The following is a 24,403-nucleotide window of genomic DNA, read 5'->3' as shown; positions in this document are numbered from 1 at the left end:
AGCTTGACTACCTCATTCACCTCCCCATCCCGACTCTCTCCCAAGGGCAACTTTCAGACTGAGGCAGTCTCCTGCAATGTTTACTGGTCATTCACGAAAACCAACACATCCAAAACAACTACAAAAGAGAACAATGAACACACCAGAAACCACAGCACCCACTAGCCTGGTAAAGGTAGCCAAAACGTGCTGCCTGTGAATTCCCAGCACACAAACACTGCACCGCTGATGACTCAAGCAGCTGAGTGGCTACCCACATGCTGACCATCTTGCCCTGCCCCAGGCTCAGTGCTCACAGCCCCTCCTGAAGCACCCAGCTATATCTTCTGCAGAAGCATTAGCCTATTCCCAAAGACTAGACTACTGCAGCTGGAGGTGAGACAGTAACGACCAACATTTTGTTTATTAAAGTTCAGGCAGTGCAAGCCTTCTTTAAACTTGAGTATGTCAGTGCTAAGACATTTACAGTACAAGTGACTGCATGTCTAGACACTTGCAATGCATTTACATTCTTCTAGGGACTCCTTCGATTGTCCTGTTCTCTCCACTTTGTGAGTACGTACAACAGCCTGGTAGGAGTAAAAGCTCAGCCTCCTGGTTTACCCTTATTAACTCCAGCTCAAATCTGGCACTTTAAAACTAAGCACATTTCAGCTCTTCAGGTCATTTCTAAGACCCTGCTGAGCTCCATCTTGCAAAAATTAAACAGACATCATTTCTCAGAGCTGGAAACAGTCAGTTTAATTTGGGAACAGGCATCCTAGAGCTGTCAACTCACTCCAGTGAACACTACTAACATTTTTTCACACAACAGTCCAATTGTTATGGCAACCACAAAAATCAATCTTCTTCAATCACAAGTAAACCCAGAACAACCACGGTGTCTGCGCAGGTTTGTTATGAAGTGCCAATAAGCATGGGACCACTCCCACTGATGTGCATCACTCAAATGGGGATGAAGTGCTCGTTCTCCGAGAGAAATTTCAGAGAACAATCAGTTCCCGAACATTTCAGAAACTTCAACATCCCACTCCTAAAGACATCTATTACATGTAGCGTCTACCACATTTGTCACACTTGACATTGGCAGATTTTATTTAAAACCCCAGAATGGCTGCTTCCAAGACAGATTCTTAAAAGGAACATATTTTAAAAATATACCTGCAACAGAAGTACCCTGACAAATTCCTGATGGAATTCTGAATGCCCTGTACCACAATGACAGAGATACCTGACACATCACAAAACTCTTTTTGCATGGTGCATAAATTTCAAAACGAACCAAAATTGTAAAATAACTGGAAGCAAAACCTGCCCCCTCCAAACACAAATTGTTATAAGCTCTACAAAAATCCAGCACAGCATAAAATGCGTTGAAAGCCCAACTTCCTATATCAAGCAAGTACTGACCTTTTTAATTTTTCTGTGTTGATATTCTAGCTAACGTACTGTTCTGGTTCAGAAAACAGATCTTGGTCCAAGAGAGCGGCTGACAATGACTCCTGATGTATTACACACTTGCAATAATAAACATTTACATTTTCACCAAGGACTGCTCACTGGATTGCCGAACCAGAATCAATTATTCCTTCCACATATTTATAGCCTCCAAGTATGGGGGAAGGTGGAAAAAAGAGCACTGCAGTCCTGTAACACACCTAAATGGCTTGAAAAGCCAACGTATACATAAACGAGATCAGAGTCTCTCAGAGAGCAAGTACCAGCAGTATTTCCTACAGGTTATGCTGTAATTGTACCACAAATATAATGAGGTCTCTGCACCACCACTAACCCACGCAAGAAGGTGGAGTGTAATTGAAAATGTACTTGCATTATATAAACTACTTCAATCATAGATGCACAGAGCTAGAATTGGAAGAGACATTAGGTCATCCAGCCCCCATAGGTCAGAGCCGGACTGCTCATGACAATACATTTTTGCAAGGACTTTCTCCAATATAGTATTACCACCTTTAGTGATGGAGTTTCCAATACTTTCTTTAGCAGTCTAAGCTACAGTCTGTTTTAGGTTGGACAGGAAAGTTTTCCTCTTTATTTTACCTTACATGTCCTCATAACATCCCTTTCTATCCTCCCACCACCTTAAGTGATTCTCATTTTTTCGTTTTGGTCCACATATCTTAACTATCAACTACTGCATCTTTCACAAACTTCAGTGTTGGCAAATACACATTGAACAGTTAATCCTTCCTTGTAAATCAATCCCTCATCTCCCAGAATATTTTTGTTAGTCTTCTCTGGAGTGCCCCACTTTTAATCCATGCTGTGATACCTCCAGTACAACTCTGCCTCACACACCTTGCCTGTGTGCCATCTATATTTATGGTTTTTTTTCTTTTTAGAGAGGGAGGATCTGAGAATAACCTGGGAACCAGGATCCAGGGCACATGGACAGATCAAAGCATGCTTCAGACCACACTTCATCAGAACAGAACCAAGAGATAAATGTCGTTCCTTGTAACGACCAGCCTGTCCTAGTGATCGGTGATCAGCCTTGAAATACCACAGCAGGGATATACTGCCTCACCTGCTGAATAAGTTCTGGGTTTCTTCATCTACAGCATCAGAGAGATTACCTGGGTTGACACCATGACTTGGGCCCTTCATCTTCTATCTGACCTGTCATGAGAGAAGGACAGCTGCAAAGCACCATGATGTCAAGGGAAGTGGCAGCATTTGGCACACCTGAACTGGGCCACTTCACATACATAAACATGAGAGGATAGGGCACTTTCTTCTGCTCATCAAACCCCCACCTTGTGATCACTCCCAAATGGATTTAAGATTTAATCCTCCTCTCCCTCTGCTACTCTCTCCACTTCTCTTCATAAAATAGGCAGCCAGACAGGAACAAGACTGTATGTATAACAAACTAGTCACAAAAGTTATTAAGGTTTTCCACAACTAAATGGATTCTTAACTAAGCAAGTTTAGTTTTGATGGCCTACAAGAACGCAATAATCTTGTCCAACTACACACCACCAATTCTGCTTGAAGCTGCACTTCCAATGACCACATGCACCTTCCTGTAAGGAAAAACACCAGTGAAGTTGCCAGTGTGTCTATGTACACCAGCTGCTGGCGACAACAGCACCTGAGAGCAAAGACCATGCGATTTTGTACAGAACAGTGTCACCACAACTGCTGTAGCTATAGTGTAGTAGAAAATGTTACGAAAATAGAGAGGAGGAACAAAAGAAGCCAACCAGCAGCAAGGAGCTGAATCACATCACTCTGACAGCAGCACTTTTTTTAAGTAAGTTTTATTTACTCAACCAATGGGTGAGGCTAGAGCTAACGCGAGCTCTCCTCACCGATCCAAGAAGGATACCATTCCCCAGACTGCCTGGACAGAAGAAATACCCAGAGCAGGTACAGCCATCATCACCATCTTCTGGAATCAGTCCTGTTAGAGAGGGACTAGATCTGATATCCTTAGACAGCACTGAGTAATCCTTTGTATGCCTTGTATATCCCTATGGAGAACATTAGATTAGTCACAGAACAGCTCAGTGAGAGGGCAGAGATCATAATCTGGCCCTGTTTGTGTCTCCACTCCATGCCAAGATAACAGTCAGGTCTGTAGCAATGTTGCTTATACATTTGCTAAACAAGTCATTTCTCAGTTTCCATCAGAAACCAGAGCATTTTTACATATCCTATTATAGCTGAGTAAGTCTTGCTCTACTTAACACTAGCTTTTTTGTAGTGGAAAATCTCCAAGAAACAAGCTGTTTAATAATGTTTTATCTGACTTGCACTCATTTCTAAGTAAAGTTGTCCACCTGCCTTGAAAAGACATCTGTTTCAGAGGCTGACTGCTTTCCTCCAACACCCCTTGCACAGCGCTCAGGGCTGCCATTTTTACCATCACCTCTAATTTTACCAGCCAATAATCTCCTCGGGCAACAACAGCAAAGAGCATGCTGTCAAACCTTTACTATAAGCACCGCTAATCCCCGTTACCAGCTGTAACACTCCTCAAGAAAGAAATAGTCGGCAGAACCTCAGTGCAGGTGCTGTCCTGCTGCCAGGGCTTTCCAGTTACAAACAGTGCAACAGAGCCTTATTCCACAGTGGTGGACACAGGCACAGCAGAGCCCCCTCCACTCTTTCTTCCTTATGAACCAGAGGAAAGATGCTACACTTCTGAATAGGCAGCCAAAATCACAGTTTAGCCATCAATAACTTGGATAGGTTTAGGTCAGTTGCAATTGAGGTCACATGTTGAAACACCAAGATGCAGATTTTAACTGAAAGCTTCATTGCATTAGAGCTTTCTGCCTGCAAAACCAAAGTTCACTGACTCCGCCCTGCAAGGGAAACAAGTGAGTGTTAACTGCTCGTGCCAATGCAGTGGATCCTTGCTGTCCCCTGGTCTGGTGCCCTCCAAGCCTTTTAGCCTTGTGGAATGGACAGTCACACTGCCGTTCAGAGGGATCTCAGCAGAGAAATGGGCTGATGGAAATCTCACGAAGCTCAAAGGGAAAAGCCAAGTCCTGCACGTGGGGAGGAATAACCCCATGCACCGGTACAGGCTGGAAAGCAGCTTGGTAGAAAAGGACCTGGGGTCCTGATAGACAAGTTGAACATGAACCAGTAACATGCCATTGCAGCAAAGGCAGCCAACAGCCTCCTGGGCTGCACTGGGAAGAGCGCTGTCAGCAGGTCAAGAGATGCGGTCCTTCGATCCTTCCCCTCCACTTGGCACTGGTGAGACCATGGCTGGAGTGCTGCATCCAGTTCTGGGCTCCCCAGTACCAGGGAACACAACATACTGATGCAAGCTTGCTGAAGGGCCTCAATGAGGATTAGGGAATTGGTGTATCCAGCCTACGAGGAGAGGCTGAGAGAGCTGGGACTTTTCAGCTTTGAGAAGAGAAGGCTCAGACAGAGAGATCTTAGCAATGTGAAAATATACCTGATGGTAGGGAGTAAAGAGGACAGAGACAGACTCTTCTCAGTGGTATTGAGCAACAGGACAACAGGCCATGGGCACAAACCAGATGAGATGCCATTTAAAGACAAAAAAAGCCCACATTTTTACTGTAAGGGCGTTTGAACCCCAGAACACGTTCCTCAGAGGGGTTGTGGAATCTCTGCCTCTGGAGATACCCAAACCCCAAATGAACACAGCCCTGAGCAGCCTGCTGCAGCTGACCCTGCTTTGAGCAGGGGGGCTGGCTGCAGCAGGTATCTCCGGACGTGCCTTCCAACCTCAACCATTTGGTGATTCTCAGGAGTTCAGAGCTGCTCAGTTGAAGTCAGTCAGTTTCTGCTCCTCAGACCACATCCATCTTGTAGATATTTCAGAGTTTATTGCCACAGCACCCTTTCTCTGCTCAGTATTTTTAGCTCATTGTTTTGTATTTTGCCAGCTGAGAAACTGCAGTTTGTAATTTTACCTTCAGCTTCATATTTCTTCTTAAAAGTGAATACAATGTCCTGTTTATAATAATAAAATCACTAGTTGGCAGGATGACATCAAATGGAAAAAGAGAAAGCAACTGGAAAATTTAGAGCAAGCAATTTTGAGTGCCAAGTTTCACATTTGTAATAGTCCAGCGGAGGTCAACAGGCTCACTTATTATTAGACAAATGGTAAAGAAATAGATATCCTCAAGTTCTTCCATGTTAGACTATATAAACCATCTCTACTTGAACAGGTTCTAGTGCTTTCCAAAAGAGTGATGTTATAATTTTCCACAGTAACACCAACAATGGGAGACAAGCAAAAGGCAGAACTGCTTTGCAAAGAACAGCCTTTTTTCTCTCTCCAATATTTAGGTTTTTGTTTCCCACTATGATCGGACTTTCCTGGCTTTAGTTTCTGTCCCAGTTAAGCAGTAAAGGAAACAAAAAGATATGAATGAAATTAGAAACATTTGGAACGAGTCTTAGAAATAGCTTTTGGTTTCTTAAGATTCCTGGCTACACCTCCTCAAATGGCTGCCTCCTCCAGCCCCCGTCTCCTGCACCCACCTCTGAAATTTGCATTTCCTCCTCTGCCCTGACCCCTCTTCTGTTCAGGGGCTATATTTTGCCCCACACCATTGAAACACTAAGTGAAAAGCAAAGCAAACAGGGAAATGAAAATTACATGTTGAAACACTGCAAAAGACCGGAAAATGATTGAAACTTTGCACCCATCAAAATTTGTCTCTATGACACTAAGCCTCCAATGTTTCTCTAAAAGCAGAAACCAAACACTTCTCAAACTTCCAATGAAAAAATACCAATTCCAGTCAACCTGAACAATAAAATGCGAACTCAGGTCCTATCTGTATTATCACATTTAAAGTCTCTGGAAGGGAAGTTTCCTCAACCATGCTATTCTGATACTTCATGCTCTCTATAAAATACAACTGCAGTACACAATGCCAACACCTAATACTTGCCTAGTGCTTTTCATTAGAAGTTTTTGGTGCTCCTTGCAAACCAGTAAGCAGGGAATGCCTGTGAAATACTTGCCTAATTTTACAGATAAGCCCATGCAGGTAAAAAGCAGATGTCCATGGCAAAACTGTACACTAGTGGCAGAGCAAAGAGTTACATCAGCTAAAAGGTTTTAAAGCTGTCCACAAGGTTTGGATCTCTTCTGCCTTAAGTAATATTAACATATTATGTAAACCTTTCTTTGTGAGCCATTACTGGAGAAATGAGAGAAAAAAAAAGATCTCTTGGAAGCAATTCTGCACAGGCTATGTATGTGAGATCACAGTTGCTATCCAAACAGACTATGCATGGCAAGAACAGGCTTCCTGTAAAACTGAAAGACTTGCAGGAAGATCAAGGAGCATATTTACAAGATGGCATGGACAAAATATCCTTCCCTCCTCTTGCCCAGCCTCAGCAGCTTGGTGAAACACATTGTCTCACTGTCATCTAAAACCACACTCACAAATGCCTCCGGTGCAGAACCTCTACCTCCGTGCTCTGTACGCTGACTCACGAACAGACCCGACCACACTCAGGACGCTGGTTGGCAGAACACAGAAGTTACCTTTTGAGGAGGAAAGGGTCATTTTCCATGATGAAAGGAAACAAGGAAAAGTTATCTCAGGAAGAGGAAACACCTAAAAACTCTAGACTTTGCCCAGGTCTTGGATCCAAATCCCAAAAGCTTAATGCATGATACTAGAAAATATACAGCACTGTGTTAGAACTGGAGAAGATTTACTAGAGATGAAAGTATTTTAAGCCAGCCTCTGATATGTGTTCACTCAGGTGAGCAATGTATAAACTGAATTAAAGTGAGGTATTCAGAAGTGTTAACATGGCTGTTTCAGGAGAAAAGATGAGTCTATTTCCCTGTAATTTATCTTATATTGTACTCTTAAGACTACTGTACAGTAATCTGGGGAGCCTGACAGATCCACATGCAGCAAAGATGGGCACTCACAGAGACAGGTGCTGTTGAACACTGTGAGCTCCCCTGGAAAACAAGGCACAACTCCTGTGTGCACCCAGACCAGATATCCAGGTTCAGGCGTCTTCCTCGGGATGCCGCCCTGGGCCAGGGGCTACGGCTATCTGTATAACTGCTGCTGACCACAACACACTTCCTGCTGACAATATGAAAGCTAATATTTAATATCGAGTCAAAGCTCAGCTAACCTGGGACTTGCCAAGAACAGTCTCTCAAGGTCTCATGGGTGAGATCAGAAGAGATGGTGGCCAGGTCTCCAACTACAGGACTCTACTCAGCTATGATTCACAATACATTTACTACTAAAGACTCATCTTTCTCTGGGTAGACAAACCTCTCACTGTGAGGAAACAAAAGAGAAAACTCATCTGTATTTTACTTTCCATAACTGGAAGTCCCAGGTTATCTCCATATGTGTTTGACCATAGACTAGCTAGTCAGCAGTGTGGCAGTTGACATTAAAAGGATTAGTAAATTAAGCTCAAATAATTGTCTTAAAAACTTTGACTGTTAAATGTTTATATTTGAGAGGATCAAAAGGAAATCTACTTTGTAGTGTGCACTATGGTCAGGAAGGGGCAGAGAGGGATTTAAATAGCTTAACTGCAAAACTGTTATCACCTTGATAAGCCCCAGTGTAATAATTCAACAATAAAAGCAAGAAATGCACTTGGAATTTGTTTCCAAAACTGATTGTCTGACTGGAGACAAATCAAGCTCTTTATTTGCTTGAAAGAACCTGGTCAGAAGAAACAGAGAATGCTACTGAAATGTAGTTAAGAATATAAAAATAAGCACTTTCCACTGACTTGAACTGCAGCATTCAGTATGTTTCTTTGAAGCTACTTGAAGCCCACAGTCTGGATCTGGTATCGGAGTGTTACCACTAGTCAATCAGGAGTGTGATTCTCCCCTAAATTATTCCAGTGTATGGCAAAGGAAATCCAGTAAAGCTGAAGCAGTAAGGGGGCTGCAGGATTAGGTCCAAAGTAACTTCTGGAGCCTGGGTACGGATACAAATGGCTGCAGTTTATCAGCTTAACCACTCAAATGACTAATGTCCATGCCAATAACACAGATAAACTAAGACAGAGAGGAGCTTGCTACATATATGCAGGTGCTTGTACCAGTGCAGTGTCTTGAGGGATCAGGCTCATGGGGCTGTTTCACCTCAGCAATATGCAAGAAAGCAACAAATCTGCCAACTGAGACAGGATGCTTTAGCATTAAGCAAGGCTGGGAGTAGAACACACCGTATGATTTTAATAATGCATTTATTGTTTTGCTTTCTTGCAGCTTGCTTTATTGCAAAGTGAGGTCCTAAACAAATTACTTTTCTCTTGCCTTTCAATCTTTCCCAGTAAAGACATCTCTGAAATCTGATACTTCGAAGCTTAGTAAATCCACTAGTTTTGGGTAGCCCAGCAATGTCAGTGCACCACCCAACAGACTGTGGAGTTCCTGAAAGCTGGCAGAAGCGTCACTAAGTTGCAGGGATGGCTATTCTGAGATAGGTGGACATCACAGAGTTGCCAGGCTGCAGGGAGGGACTGCATTTGCCAGCTGCTAACCTGATCAAGAGAAGTCAAACTCCATTTGACAACAGCACTTCAAAACAGAAAAATGTTGAGACTAGACAGGAAAACACAGGACAGCCTCTACCTGCACTTAAGTTTCAAAGTAACAATGTCCAAGACCATTTGATCTGCCAGGCATTCAGAAAAATCTCTGCTACAAAACGACCACTAAAATACGTAATACATTCCAGACGAAAACATAAAGCTTTCAGATTAGGTGCCAAACACCAAGTTTTCAGTTTTCAATAGTTCTTTTGAGAAAAAGCCTCTTTGCCTCACAAGACACTTCTCAAAATAACTGATCTTCTGGGTTTGCAGGTACTTTCAAAAGCAGTTTCTTTCCACGCTAGCACAGGTAATACAGTACATGTAATGAAGTCAGTGCCTTTTTAAAGTGTGATGAAAGCAAAACAAAATAGCACAAGCCTGCATCAACTTAAGGAGTGTCAGACCACGCTCTTTGTCATTACCTCAAATCTCTTCTTTTGGCCAGCTCTCCCGGTGAAATAGCCCAAGGCAGGTTCTGGGGAAGACATTCCAGGGCTTCAGGGGGAAAGTCGGAGAAATCCACACCATACTCCGTCAGGATCCCTTCTGTTTCCGGCTCAATCTCCCCGGCCTGCCCAAGACTTTTGGCCAATTGCCTGTAGAAAGAAAGAACGGCGTGCTTTTTTAAAGTGTGTAACTACTACTATCATATTGTTACTGTCCCCACAGAGAGGATTCTTTCACCCATTCACTTCTCCCTGAGTTTTGGCAGAGGACTTCAGACCACACTGTGGCTTATGTCTACTGGAGATGCGAAACACTAGCCAGGCAGTACCCTAGGCTGTTTCATGCATCTCAGTTTAAGGAGACGTTTTATATTATTAGGTTTTTGCAGAGGTAAGAAAGTGTCAAATTTTAGAAAAAAATATATTCAACAGGGATAAGAAAAGCAGTGCCCTCCACACAGGCAGCTCTAGCTTTACATATAGCTGGCTCCCTTGAGATCCTCCTTCCTCTCCGCACCACTGAAAAAAGTGACTCACCCCTACTATCTGAAATGGAGAGCAGATTCCCACCAGATTCCAGGGAGCTCCCAGGGAGCTCAGCACACTGCTCTCCATCCCCAAGGATATGCATCTCTGCCTGGGCAAACTTATAAGAACAGAGGTGTGAAGAACCCTTTCTGCCTTCCTTGCAGGAGTCACAGACACAGACAGGCCCACAGATCATCTTTCCAACCAATTTCCAGGTTCTTTCTAGGACACAAACATTGCCAGTAGTTTGTTCCTCCTCTCCTAGCTAAGCAGAAGCCTCTGAACCAGGAGCTAACTGGAGAGGAGCCAACGATCTAGAGGCAAGCCACAGACAGGCAGAACTGTCCCCACATGCTAACAGTCTTCGATGAAGTATTCTGCACATGTGCGGATAAGGCTGCTGCTCTATTATGCTTAGAGAAAGTTTCCATCTGCTCCAGTGCAAACCCCAGTACACGTTTGTCTGAGCTCTGGTGTCTGAAAAGCATTCGGCTCTGGACATGGTGTGCAAATCGGGACTCCAAAGAAGTGGGATATTTATTCCCTCCCCAGCTGGTTACAAATACCGCATGAGAACCTATGTCCCATGGTGGCTCCCCTTGTGCCCCTTCTCACCCCCAGATTGCTCTACAGTACACAGAGGTAAATTATTTTTTATTTTTTAATATACTGCCATTAGGGCGAATGGCACATTACAGCCAATAGAGATAATGCTCCTGGCCCAAGAAAATTACAACTGAAATTAAGGCAAATCCATCAAAATATGACACAAAAGAGAGGGGTAATAACACAGTGCAAAAACAGGCACTCTAATAAGTGTTTTTCCACTGCATAAAATACACAATCATTATATTGATCCTTCTGCTTTAATTCCAGTGAGTGAGAACGGGCACTAATTACTTTCCTAAATTGGGGCCAAAACAGTGCAGTTGTCATTTGGACCAGCAAGATGCTCTCAGAGCTTCAAATGTGTCATAAACCCACAAAACAAACCCCAACCATGCAGCACAAGCAAGCCCATCTTCTTTATGGAAGCAAAGCTATCTCTCTTCACAACGGGAAGGGCTGTGTAATAAACCTGTCACATTGTGTAATATGCTGGAAAGGATTGCGCGCTTCGTGGCGTGCTAAATTGTAGAGTTCACATTGCCTAGCTTTAAAATAAAAATGAAAACAAGGATAAAAGATATTTCCCTCCATTGTTTCAATTTTATGTACAAACTGTATGGCAGAAATACGTATGCGTTTGGCATCGAGGCTGAGCTCTCTGTTCCTGCAGCTGGGTCCCAGTCTGATCCTTATTTTAATGTAAATAAATGAGGCATCGGTTTTATCTCCCTCTCTCTCAGCAGTAACAGTAAAGCAGAGAAATCACCACTTCATTTCCAACGTCTAGTGCGGAGCTGGGAGATTAAGCAAGAATGAGCCCACAGGTCCGCAGGCCCACCAGCACCACCAAGGATGGATTGGAGAGAAGAAAAAAAGAAAAAAAAAAAAAAAAAAAAAAAAGGAGGAAAAGAGAGGACATGTCACCCTACCAAAAAGAAATGGCAAGGGCTTGAGTCTTAGGTGCCCCTTCTCTTGGAAGGGCAGGGTTGGGAAGTGCACCAGGAGGGCGGCTGGACATCTGCACGACAAGTCATGGAAAGCACCTCTGAATGCCAGAGTGCTTTCCAGCTCAGTCTTGAAACCCATGTTCTCTTGATCCGTTTACTGAAATTAGATTATGAGCCATAAGGGGTTTACCCAGAGGTTTGATATAGGACTAATATTTTTTTAATAGTAATTAACATTTGATTTACAGTGTTCCAGGGAACATTTCCCAAGTACCTTGAAATAAAAAGTGTACAACTGACTTTAATTGGGGCCATGTTACAGTCACGCAGACGCGATGACTTGCATCAGAGCAAAATCTGACAGGACAGCATGTGATCAAAGGTAACGCATATAGGATCACCAATGGCCCCGGAGTAACAGCCAGGCTGTAAAAGCACTCACAGGGCTCCGCGGCCACTGAGGGTAGCAAGAATAGTTCAAGAGGCTTATAAACAACAACAGGCACAGGGCCCAGCGGCAGTCATACGTTCACTCCCAGGGAGTCACAGTATCCGCGACACCCCAGGCTTGCATGTATCTCAGGGGTTTTTTTAAAATGTTAAAAGTAAAAAAAAAAAAAAATTATAATGCTTACAGACGTAAACACTTCTTTTCTGTGACGCTGATGGGGGAGAATTACCTTGAATTCTTTGAATACCCTTAGCCTGTTGTCAGGCACGGTGGCAGCGTGCACCGAGAGGAACATGCCGTGGTAGGGGCACTGGGCAGGACACAGCTCAGGGTATTCCTCCAAATCAGCCATAGCTGCAAGCACACCAAACTGCTCCGAGTGCCCACTCACCAGAGCTTTTGCTCCCATGAGTGTGCACCCAGGGAAGAGCCACACTCCTGCTGCCATCTTCTCCTTCATGGTGACCCTGATTGCATCTATTCGGCCACCCAGTTCTATAAACATCTAAGCTCTCTCCACTCCCCAGACTCAGCTTAAACTGGCCAGCATGTTCAAAGGTTACACGATAAGAACTCTCCAAAAAGACAAAGCATAATTACATAAGGCTTGCTTCCTTTGGAAAGCCAGGCAGGCTCCCAAATGGGAGTGAATAAATTCCATGGGGACTTAACAACCTTACTCAGTCTCTCCTGGAGCAGACTTGTCCACAGCCATCCTACATGGAGGGTTTCTTTCAGCAACAGAACACCCTACACATCAATAAGCCACCATTCCTAGAGGAAACTTGTACAAGAGCAGGAGAGGGCACAGCAAGAAAGGCTGTCTGGCTGCTCCCACTGCACTGGGGCTGGAGCTCACAGGCAGAGCTGCACAGGTTTGATAAAGCCCAAAGGTCCCAGTGGAGATGGCAAGATGAATTAGAAACTTAGAATAAAATGCCAGAAAAGAAAGGAATTTAAGCCATTTGGATGGCTTTGGAAAGAGCATCAAGCGAAAGAACATCCTGCAACATTTCATTTTATTGCAAATGCCATGACAAATCTTTTCACCCTGACAGACCAATATCTAAGGCCCTGAGCTAGAATAGCCACAAGCCCCATGTGACACAGACAGATCAGTGATTTAACATTTTACTATTACTTTTTTTTTTTTTAAATAGTCTCATCCATCATCATATGTGGGGGCAAAAAGATTCCACCTTAAACATCTCCAAAAGTGCAGAGATGTCTGGACTAATACTCTGAACAGCCCTGGACTCCAACACTGAGCAAAGGTCCCCAGAAAATAACTGTACATGGCAGTACTTGTAATATTTATCTGAAAAAGGAGACTATTTTAGAGCTATTTTGTTGTGCCTGCTACCTGCAGTAGGTGCAGTTAAATGGCATTTCACTGCCAGGGTGACATCACCTCACAAGCAGGAGGGAGCACAGCAACACACACTCAGGGCATCACCAGCAGGACATGGAGCCATTAGTTCCTGCTCCTTCCCAGCACAATCGGGGTGACAGGGTGGCCTTCAGAGGGGACAGTGTCTCACTGGTCACCACCAGGTGGCAATCACGACACAGAAACGCACCCCCCCTCCCCAAGGGGACCTCCAGGAACTGTCAGGTAGCTCCTGTGCAGGTGACCACCCTGGGTGGCCAGTGCAAGCGGCAAACTCGTGGCCAGGGCATCCCACTGCTCCAGGCACACGTGGTCGCTGTGAAGACCAGACTGTACCATTAACTGTGCTTGGAAACCCGGCACTGAACTTCCCAAGGGAAAAGGAAAACTAAGGAAGGTGCATGGCCAGCCTGGGGGAGTTCAGGTGCAGGATGCTGTGTACCTGGAAACACCCAAGGCATCCAGGGGAAATGACTGCCCACTATGGAGCAAGTTTCCCTTGTCGTTCTTCCAGAAGATTTAGATGGTGCAGAGTGATGACCTACAGGCTCTTTAGTCCAGATACCTTCAAAATCATGGTGGTGCTGCCAAAGGGGTATCATGAAGTCTGTGGCAGAAGTAATGGGTGCACAAGACAGTTCAAAAAACCAAGCATGCAATGAATGAGCTGCAGACCACCTGCCCTTCTCTCCTTCAGGTGGTGGGCCATGACTGGCAATACAGCTTATAAACCAGCCTAAAAGCAAACGGGAGTTTTGGGGGCCTTTAAGAGGTTTCCTTGTCTTTCAGTGTTTAAACAAGCATGTATTTATAGTAAAAAACAAAATGGGTCACTGGGGTTTTATGGTCCCATCTCCACAAGGCACTAACTGAAGCACAACAGAGTCCCAGAGGAAATGGCTATGTATGGAGACAATCATGGATGTTTTCTTTCCCGACAACACCCTTTACATCTTGGAAACTACCAAAACAGCCAGATGAGAGAATATACAATGCTGTCAGAAGCACAGATTAAAGACACAGATATTAGCCAATGAAAAAAAAAAAAAGACATTAGCCCATCTTCCTAATTTCTCCATTTCTGCTGAAAATGGGGGTTGTTCATGACAACAAGCCAAGCAGTACAATCACCCTCCAGTCTTTTCTCTGTTGGAATCAAAGACGACAAAGAAAATCTCTGCCAATAAGAAACTTAGTCACAGTGAAGTTCACAGCACAGCCAGCCCCTAGTTAAGTGGGGCTCACAGGGAGGCCACTTCAGTTCATGCCCTGCAGTTTAGCTAGGAGATAGAGTGACTTAACAGCTCATGTGGCTCTCGAGGAGTACATGTGAAACTTGCTACTACTGGGCACACAAAGCAGCTACAACCGATAACAAAGCTAAACTCAGGGAAACGGGGACCTCAGTTTAGTTTCTTTTAGGCTGATAGATCTGTGCCAACATACCTACTCTCAACAACATTAAAAAAAAAAAAGTTTTATGTAAGTTTTAGGCTTTACCAGGAGTTTGAGCTGAAGACTCCAAAAACCACGGTGCATGCTGACACAGTATGTGAGCTCTGCTACCCCATCAGAACAGCTTTGCAAGGGGAAAAGAAAAATTGGGCTTTATGCCCAACTCCCATTACCAAACATGCTCCAGATTACATCCAGATCCCCATCACCTGTAAAATTTGACCACAACATTACCACAGGTCAGAGTTACCTACTCTGGGTCACCAACTAAACCAGGATTACTCAGTTTTTCCCAAGATAACTGAAAGGATTTATCAATGTCCACCATTTCTTACTGAGACCCATTCAACAGGAAACGGCATGGTCACTCCAGGTGGGAGCTTGGCACACTGCAGCTGTTCCCAAGAAAAGACTGAAAATGCTGAAAACTACAGGGTCTTCCTTGTGAAGGAACTTGTAGTCTGGATCCAGCCCAGTACAGGTCATTTGTGTAGCCCTGGCTTAAAATCTCCTCCTTCACGGCAGCGCCTGCAATTCGAACTCCAGAAACACAGAGTGCAACACCCTTCTCATCTACTTCAGAAATCAATGAATCTTCTCTTGATTCTAGTAGCCTTCCTCGAAGCAATGCAAATTAAACCCACAAAAATCTGTGACTTCTTTCTACTTCTTATCTGTAAATGCTTAAAAACCAAAGATGAGCCTCACAGCTACTGATCTTCCTCTGGCAGAGGTGAAATGCCTATACATTGGGTACTACTCCTACACAAAGGAAGGAAAGATTGAAAGGCTGCCAGCACCCACAGTGCTTGTGCTGGTCAGGCTAAGTACCTGTGTGTGTTCCCTCCAGACTGCAAGCTCTTCTGAGCAAAGACCATACGCTCATTAATACTGTGATGTGCCAGCACACTGAAGCAAGCACCAGAAGAAACTAACATTATGTAGCCATGAGATTAACTGGTGACGAGCTATCCTTAACCTCATCACAGTTTATCCACCAAATACCAGAGGGATACAAGACAAGCATCTTGTTAACAGATTCCTGTCTCTACTGCATGTATCAAATTAAATGAAATGAAGAATTCCAACTAGAAATCTCAGCCATCTCCACTTCCAATGGTAGCCACACACCCTGTTGCAAAGTTGCTGTCTTCTTTCCAGTCCACTATGCGACAGATGAAGAGCATGTTTGAATAGTCCTCAGGCCTCGTCACAAAGTCTGGAGGGCAATCAGCCAAGGACACATAAACCCTGGGCACTCTGTGGTCCACAGGTGAGAACATGGCACACCTCTTGAAGAGTTCACTGTTCTTGTCTGCCAGAAGCTTGATGAAGCCTGTAGCTGCTCGGGAATGCTTCTTTTCCAAAATATAGACCACCTGGAAGAGGCAAAGGTTTGCACAGTTAATGCCTTCAGAGAAACCTATATTCTTTAACAGGGATACACAGAGGCTTAGCAGAATTATCTGGAAAAATCACAAGGCCTGTATCGTGTTTTCCCTCTGTGTGTGTGTGTGTGTGCATTTTTTAACTGAGTACCTATTTACAATGTATTTTCCTTGCCATCTTGCTCATGGCTATAGAAGAGGAAAGTGCCTTCCAAGTGCTAGCTCTCTACAGCAATTTTCTTGATTACAGAACAAAACCAGACAAGAAGCAGATGCTTCCAAACGCAGGGAATTAGCCACAACATACAAGCAACTCCTGTAATATCTTTCATTTGTATCCTCGGCCTGTGATTTCGGCATTTAGCACAGAACAAGCCAGTCCAAAAACAGTGCCGCTGGCAGATCCAATGCTAACCACAGGAAAGGATGTGCTGTGGGGAATTTGGCAGTTGTCTCCTCCTCTCTGTGCCTTCTGAAGTTAGGGGGTATTTTACCTTTATACAAGACAGCTTTGAAAAGAGTAATAAATTACAGTATCACTAAATAATTGTTCCAGAGGGGTGTTCATCCAGGCTATATTTTTGTAGCCCATAATAAATCACCGGGTAACAGAAATATTATAGCTGACTTCCTAAGCTTATACAGGAGAGTCCTTCCAGAAGGTTTCAGGAGCTGCACCTCTGTGCAATTCTGAGCACTAGAACTGTCATGCTGGATGAGACCAGAGGGCAGCCCAGCCCACCACGGGGACCAGAATCAGAGGCTGCAAGGGAAAGCACAAGGCATGAAAGTGACCTGATCCAGCAGTCCTCTTCTTGTCTCTTAGCATTCAGAGCCTGACTCAAATCTTGAACCAACAGCACTAGCAGCCTTTCCAAAGTCTCTAAAAATTAATTCTGACAACTTTGGATATCCTGACACTCATATTAGTATCCAATCCTTTTCCTGGATCTTTCTAAGTAATTCTGCACAACAAACAAAGGGAATTTAAACTAGGATAATTGGTAAAAATAACAAGACACTTGATTTTTATCAGATTGGACAATTACTCTTTTTGAAACGGGGAATGAGATTCAAAGATCAACAGACAAAGACTACAGGGCGGCCAGGGCTGGTCTCCTTCAGCCTGCGGGAGTGCACGCATGCTCACTTGTCCCTCCATGGAGTTACCTTGGCTGTCCTTTGAAGAAACTTATCTGGGAGGAGTCTGAGATCATTCACCTTAGGACCATCATCTTGCTTTGTTTTGTGCACACCAGGGATCCCAACAGCCTTCGCTGCATCAAAAAAACACAACAGTTACTGTAGCAATTCCCATGACAAATTCGTGTGGGGCCTTTGCTGTGCACTACAATACAAGGTGCATGTAGTAGATTTATTTAAAAGGAAAAAGATCTCTCAAGTGTTAGAATAGCCAAGCATGAGGCAATTACTTCTCCAGACTACCACAGAGAAAAGATATATGTCCACTTACCATATAGATCTGCTGAAAACCAACAAAAATCAAAATAAATCCCAACTTTACAAGTAGAACCGTACCAGCCATAATAAACTAAATGGTGGAAAACACATTCTGTTTATTAAATACTAAGAACTACATGAATTTCCTGGTATTTGTTAGTTGGAAGTCATTAACTTCATTAACTGAAGTAGTCCTTCAAGTACATACATTTAATATTTAATTTCCTTTAAAAATACTATGCAGGGTTATAAAATGCATGTTTATCTTTGAAACTGAAACCGTATCTACTAAGCTGACACTCTTTCACTGTGGATCAGGATTATGAAAAGGTTTCATGAAAGTAATCGGTATATATGACAAATAGCTCCCTCCCCCTGGAAACTCTTGACCAGATGCCAATAATCTTTAAATCAACTAATTTCTAGTTTGCAGTTTTCAAATATTCAAATGTCTGAGTTTGGAAGTATCTGCTACAGGTGGCTGGCACACCGAATGCATTCAGCTTTTACAAATTTCCAAAGCAATTTTTGCCATGGAGAAGGCTGGGACCAGTCTCTTCTTGAGCCGCTTCCCTGCTGCAGGCCAGTGGTTACTGGTCTGACAGCATTTTTTGGATGGGAACATCCACATACTCGTCTGGAGGGCTCGTGGAAGATGGCTGCCTTTTTCTACTTGTATGGCAATCGCATCCATCTCAAGCACAGGTGCTAAAATCAGGCCTTGAGTGTTCAAAAGAAGTTTTGCTTTCTTAAAGAGAGACCGTGACACCAACCAAGTTTCAAGGAACGTGGCTGTCACTGTTTCCCTTAGAAGACATGAGATAAAGCAGCATTTCGCTGAAGACCATGCTAGAGCAGGGCCACAGCGCTCGCGAATGCAAGAAAGACGCAAGGAGAGCAGCGGTGATGCACAGACCCTGGCCCCCCGATGACACCCATCTGCCCCACAGGGACCCTTGATGGAGGCTGCTGGTGACATGACAGATGAAGGGGGCTGGGCTGTGGGAGGGGCGGCTGCAGCTGCCGGCAGTGCCAAGCAGTGCCAGGGCACTGGGGACTGACACTCGGGGGGAGCTGGGGGGGCAGCGGGGGGGCAGCAGCTTGCCCCGAGGGGAACGGCTGTGCACCACCATCACAAGGGCACGTTCACAGATGGTCCTGCTGCTGCAGACGGCCTGGGTTGCCTTCGGGCAACGTCATCCCAGCAGTCGTTTGACAATGACAGCTACCGCTCTAATGACAAACGCTGGTTCTCATATGCCACTAATTATCCCCAGCTTTGCCTTCTGATACAAAGCTCTTCAGACTTCGCCTCTCCCCAGAGACCATCTTTTTCAGAAGAATCTAAGTGACTTTTATTTTATCTTTACTGACTTGCTAGCGAGGCCAAGAGGAGGATGGACAGATATTCAGGGGTTTAAATAAAACTCTACTTTCCTAAAAAAAGCAGCAGTAGTAGCAGCAGCAAACCCATTTCTCTTTTACTTCTCCTACTGAAATGGAGTCAGATTTGCCACAGCCAAGGTTACTAAGGGATAAAACCACCCAGAGTTTCATGGTGACAAGTTGGGGGAAAAAACTGCTCAGATAATTATAAACAGTTTAAAAAGTGGGGATATCCAAGTTACCTCATTTGCTTACCTCCTCCAAGACCTTTGCTACCTGAAGGTCATACCAGGCAACTGGTTAGTAAAGAATAAAAGCAAGAGGCCATTTTGTTTTCTTATAAATTTTCAAGCCATCAGTTAATAGTCATAAGTTTACCGTGTGCCAACCATAAAGACAGCTAGGACAAAGAACAGGATGATCTGGAAAAAAGAAACTCTAGCAAAGCCAGAGGGCAAGGGAGGTTGGTGGCCTTCCAAAGGCCATGCCTTCAGGCACACCTGCCACTAGCCCAGGGCTTTACTGAAGTAAACTTCTCCCCACAGAACAGCACATACTAGTTGGAAGAGAAACTAGATCTAAACATGTTTGGGGAAAAAAGAACGAGCTGCATTTGCTGCTTTCCCAGCATAGCAGAACAGCAGCAGCAACTCAAGGTCCAGCAGGCAAGAATGAGAACAGCACCAGGAGCCATGTGACGAACATGCCCTTGTTAGCGCTGCCTTCTTTCCACTTATCCTTCCAACTCCCAGTTCTCCAAGAAGTTGCTTGGATTTTTTCACTGAAACAGCTTTCCCTGAAAAAAAAAAGGAGCTAGCAGTGACATCTTGAGAGATATCACACACACATGCAAAAGCACAGAAGTACCAGGACGAAGCTGTCAAAAGGAGCACGGCAAATTGGTGACCAGAGCTCCCTTTGCCTGGGACGAAGAACATGCAGGGCTAGGGCACTGCCCCCTGTCCTGCTGAAGCTGAGCCCCATGTGAACCCAGTACAGATACCAGAAAGCTTCTAAATCCTCACTGTGGCATGTGGTAGAACTTCCCTTTTCCCTTCACAGCCAACATTAAGCAGGTGGCCTTTGGCTGGCTGGAGAATCATCTTCTTCTTCAGGGGTGTCTCCAGTTCCAGCATCCCTACCAAAAAATCCTGGGATTATTAGAGACCCATGCAGACAGAGCCTGGGATCTACAACTATACCAGCAATAGAAAGAAAGAAAGCAGCAAATCCCAGCCATCTACTTAATTCCTACCCATCTTTCCTAATCAACTTCAGTATCTAAAAGGTCATCGCATACATTTGCTAATGGGGAATGCTCCTGAAACAAGGCCCAGGGAAGACGACACACAAGGAACTCTACTCCTGGGGCCAAGAGAAGTGGACTTCTCTATAACTTGCAGTTGCTCCTTTTAAAGTCAAAATTCTGCCAGTACCAGGGCTACATCTAACACTCGGGAGCCTATCACAGCAAAGCACCAGCAATGAGAGCTCTCTGTGACAAACCCGCTGCTCAGAAAGACAGCCACCCAGATCCAGTGCCCACCTGACTCAATTGTCAAATTACTGCACAGAAATCTCAGTCTCAACAGCAATAATCAGCCACAAGAGTCTGATACCCAAGTCCCCTAAATACACTTCTGACAGTCCCTCTCCTTCACTGCACAGCCCCCTTCCCTCCAGTGAAAATGGAATTCGGTGGGTGGGCAGAGGGGAGGTATCAGGGCCCCACTGGAGATTGGTGGTCTAGAAAATCTGAGCTGGGAGACACAAACATCTCCCACAACAGGGCAGAGCCACGGAGGCAATCCCAAAGGAGAGCTAACTTCTGAGAGGAGCAGGATTTTGAGCAGGGGAGGTAGGAAGAAAGTCCTTGCATTATGCCAAACTTAAAATGAATTATTCTGACCCCTTTACTGCAGTGGTTATCCAATGACCATTCAATATTTCCACCCTGGGCAAAGACATGTTTTCTGAGAAAGATTTACTATGTTAGCTTGGGCAATACTTCATAAGCTTATCTTACAGTGAAAACACACTTCAGCAACTAGGATCCAGTGAAACTGCATTATAATCTCAGTGTTTTCCTTTCAGCGATTATCTGACAAACCAAAACTGTAATAGTCTTACTTAAAAAAAATTAGGCACTAGATACAAAAAGCAACTCAAATTAGTTATGTTATTACCAACAAAACAGATCCAGGACACATGGAATTTGCCTCTCTCTGTAAGCGATCAGTTTAGGCAACTTCAATACACACTTAGATTTGCCTGACAGGCATTCCTAGGTCAAACTTTTTTTTTTTTTTCCAAAGCCCCCCAAATTTTCTTTTACAATTAAATTACTGTGACATTAAAAGGTGGCCAAAGCAGACCAAAAGTCATCAGACTAGAATTCTGATTACTTGTGACAGATCCAAAATTATTTTCACTGGGTTTGCATTGGTCACTGGAAATTTGCAATTCTGTCCAAAAAGAATACAATTAAAGATGCAATATCCAGTTGCAAATGAAAATATATCGCAGTTTCAGATCTCAAAAACAACTCACTGGGAAAAAAATCTCCCTCCCTGGATGGAAAGAAACAAGTTTTTTTTTAAAAAAAAAAAAAAAGTTTAATGTTTGCTACTTTAGCTAGACAAAAAAACCCAAAAATATGCTTGAGAAGTTAGTTGGCTTACTCTACGTGGGCATATCTAAGAATCCCATCAGAAGGCAGTATTGATAGGAAGCTTTAAAAAAAGAAAATACTGCTCTTCAGCTTACTGACACTAACAACACTTAGGTTCTCTGATGTCTGCTTCAGTAAGCAGTTTTCAGAGTATTATGTTTTAGTACCAAATATATAAGGGAAGCATAAAACAAACCAATTAATTACAAATATATCAAGGATTGTGTGTCACATTCAAAAAGGATGTGTTTTTGGAAGTTCTGTCTATATCAATGCAAGGGACATGGAAATGAAAACTCCCTTCAACCAAAAAGAGATACGTTCAAATGCATGCACAGATTTGCCCTGGGTTACACTGTTCTGCTACAATCTTCATCTTTAGGAACAATGAGAAGGAAACATGTTGCTGTTTAGAAGACTGTACAAGGGCTCTTCACATTCTGCTGCTGATGTTTATTGGCACATAACAGGTTTTTCCTCCGGAACACAAAACTTAATGGTATGAACCAGTGGTTCACATCACACTCGGTCCTTCCTTCACTAAATAAACCAAAACATAAGGTTTTGAGGATCAAAGCAAAGGGATCTGGTTTCTTAGAAACACTTGTTCCTCCCTGGATGATTTCAGTTCCTACAACGTTATTTTGGTACCTAAAGAGGTAGGAACTCTGAGCTTCTCCTCATCTTCGCAGATTTCTCCCCCATGGAGTCCACAGTACAGAGGTCCAAGTGAACCCTCTCTGAAGTCTCATCTTGCAGACCAAAGAGCCCCTCCTCCCTACACAAAGTGCCCTTTTGCCAGGTACCAGGTACTATTAAAAACTGGAATTTATTTTAAACAGGCTTTATAAGAAGGCTCACTTAAGAAAATATCATGCAAGAAGCAGTACTTCGTGAGTATTTGTATCTCCACACACAGAGCTCTCCCCCTGTGATGGAGGGAAGACAGGTACTTCACTGTGATGAGACTGTTAAGCCAACAGCTTTGGAATTAAATACATGCAGCCTGTTCAACATCAGCCTAACAGCTCCTGTGTGCAATGCAAGAGGGCTCTGCAGGTAAGAAGCAAAGCTGCTCCAAAGCTGTCTCAGGAGCAGCACTCCTGAGTGTCTCGTCACAGAGCTGTGCATCTAATGAACAAGATTAACTTCCTTAGACATGTTTATTTTGAATTTTCATTTAATCAGACTCACCCTGCCACAGCTGTTCATGTCTAAACACCTGAACTCACACACCTGCATGCCCAATGGCACAGTGAAGATGAGGGCCAGGAGATCAGATGGTCCACAAGGAGATTTTTGAAGATGCACAGGCAGGAGCAGACCCTCAGAGAAGTGAAGGAAAGGCGTAATAATGGATGCGTACAGCAGAGAGACAATCATCTCAATAACACAGAGCGAAGGCAATGTGAAGAGGTGAGTATAGCTGGCTTCCTTCAACACACAAAGCAGCCAAGCATATAATTATTTACTTATATTTAGCCACCTCCCTCCACAAGGAAGGATGGAGGAGATGGCAGAATGATGAGATAGGAGCATCACTTTTCCTTGGAACCCTCCAAGCCTGATCCACAACAAAGATTCAGCATCATTTTGGGAAGCTACCGTCTAGCCCAACAGATCAAATCAGCTGCCTCAGTAGCCACGTAACATTACTACAACCACCACACAGGTACTCGGGGCTCCTGGCCCTCTCATGTCCTTCCAAAGTCGCCAGTCAACAGCAAGGTTGGAAGCTTTATTGCGACAGACTTAACCCTCCAAAAAAAATCAGGTAGTGTTGCAGTCTACATAAATACAGTTTTGTTACATTAATAGCAAGTAAAAATATAATGCTACAGAAACATTTCCATTGAGTATTTTGCCTATCTACTTAACGTTCTTCCTTCCTGCATGTGCATTTGTTCCCAAAGTGTGTGTGTCCAATTTCACTACTGCATGGAAAATATGTTAGCTGAATGAATCCTAATCTGATTCATCCTGGAAACCTTGCTGCTAACAATGACCGTACTCTAATATGTTTATCTTCACACCCACCATTCATTCTCAGTATCATGCCCTCTCACTCACTTGACCTAAACTTGTAACTCAAAGGAGAAACACAGGTGAATTCAGGAACATGTGGTAGTATGCTGAACTTGATCAAATTCCTGTTACCTAATTGTGTAAGCAATTGGGTTGTTTTTGTGGGGTTGGGATTTGGGTTTTTTTATTTGGCCTTACTTAAGAAGTCTTTGGGGGTCAAGATAACTTACGAGGGAAAAACAGCATAAGAAGCTTTCCCAACATTAACTTCCATTGCAAGCTTCAGCTGTGCAATAGAAGAATAACTGGAGCTTATTCAGCCCACAGCATTTAATCAATGCAACCGTAAAACCCAATTTGTTCAATAACAGTAGAACACTTTTCTTAAGTTGCTATACTGTTTATTCTTCGAGAAATCTGTGCTCTCATTTAAGAAAAGTTACAGCAACAATCAAAAGAGCTAGATCCAAAGACCCACAAACATGAACTTAGGATAAACTAATACAGAGCTGTCTCGGGCAGCTGAAAAAGCTCCAGCTTCTCTGCTGGTTTTCCAGGCTTCAGCAGAGTG

The 24,403-nt window shown here is 43.8% G+C and overlaps 1 protein-coding gene across 5 annotated transcripts in view; it reads right to left on the bottom strand.

Moving 5' to 3' along the window:
- DIS3L2 (DIS3 like 3'-5' exoribonuclease 2) overlaps positions 1-24,403 on the bottom strand; it is a 194,363-nt gene that overhangs the window by 103,446 nt on the left and 66,514 nt on the right. For all 5 annotated transcript variants that reach the window (XR_005830666.1, XR_005830667.1, XR_005830668.1 and 2 more), the window contains 3 exons: positions 17,460-17,566; positions 16,033-16,280; positions 9,498-9,671 (listed from right to left, as the gene is read on the bottom strand). Coding sequence is in view for 2 of the 5 variants with exons in the window: in XM_040613140.1 (XP_040469074.1) it covers positions 9,498-9,671; positions 16,033-16,280; positions 17,460-17,566 (529 nt within the window). In the remaining 3 variants the exon portion in view is untranslated. The remainder of the gene's footprint in view (positions 1-9,497; positions 9,672-16,032; positions 16,281-17,459; positions 17,567-24,403) is intronic.

Source organism: Falco naumanni, chromosome 13 (genome assembly GCF_017639655.2).
Source record: "Falco naumanni isolate bFalNau1 chromosome 13, bFalNau1.pat, whole genome shotgun sequence".
Taxonomy (NCBI): Eukaryota; Metazoa; Chordata; class Aves; order Falconiformes; family Falconidae; genus Falco; species Falco naumanni.
The sequence above is the reverse complement of the archived record's forward strand: the minus strand, read 5'-3'. Positions and strand labels throughout refer to the sequence as shown.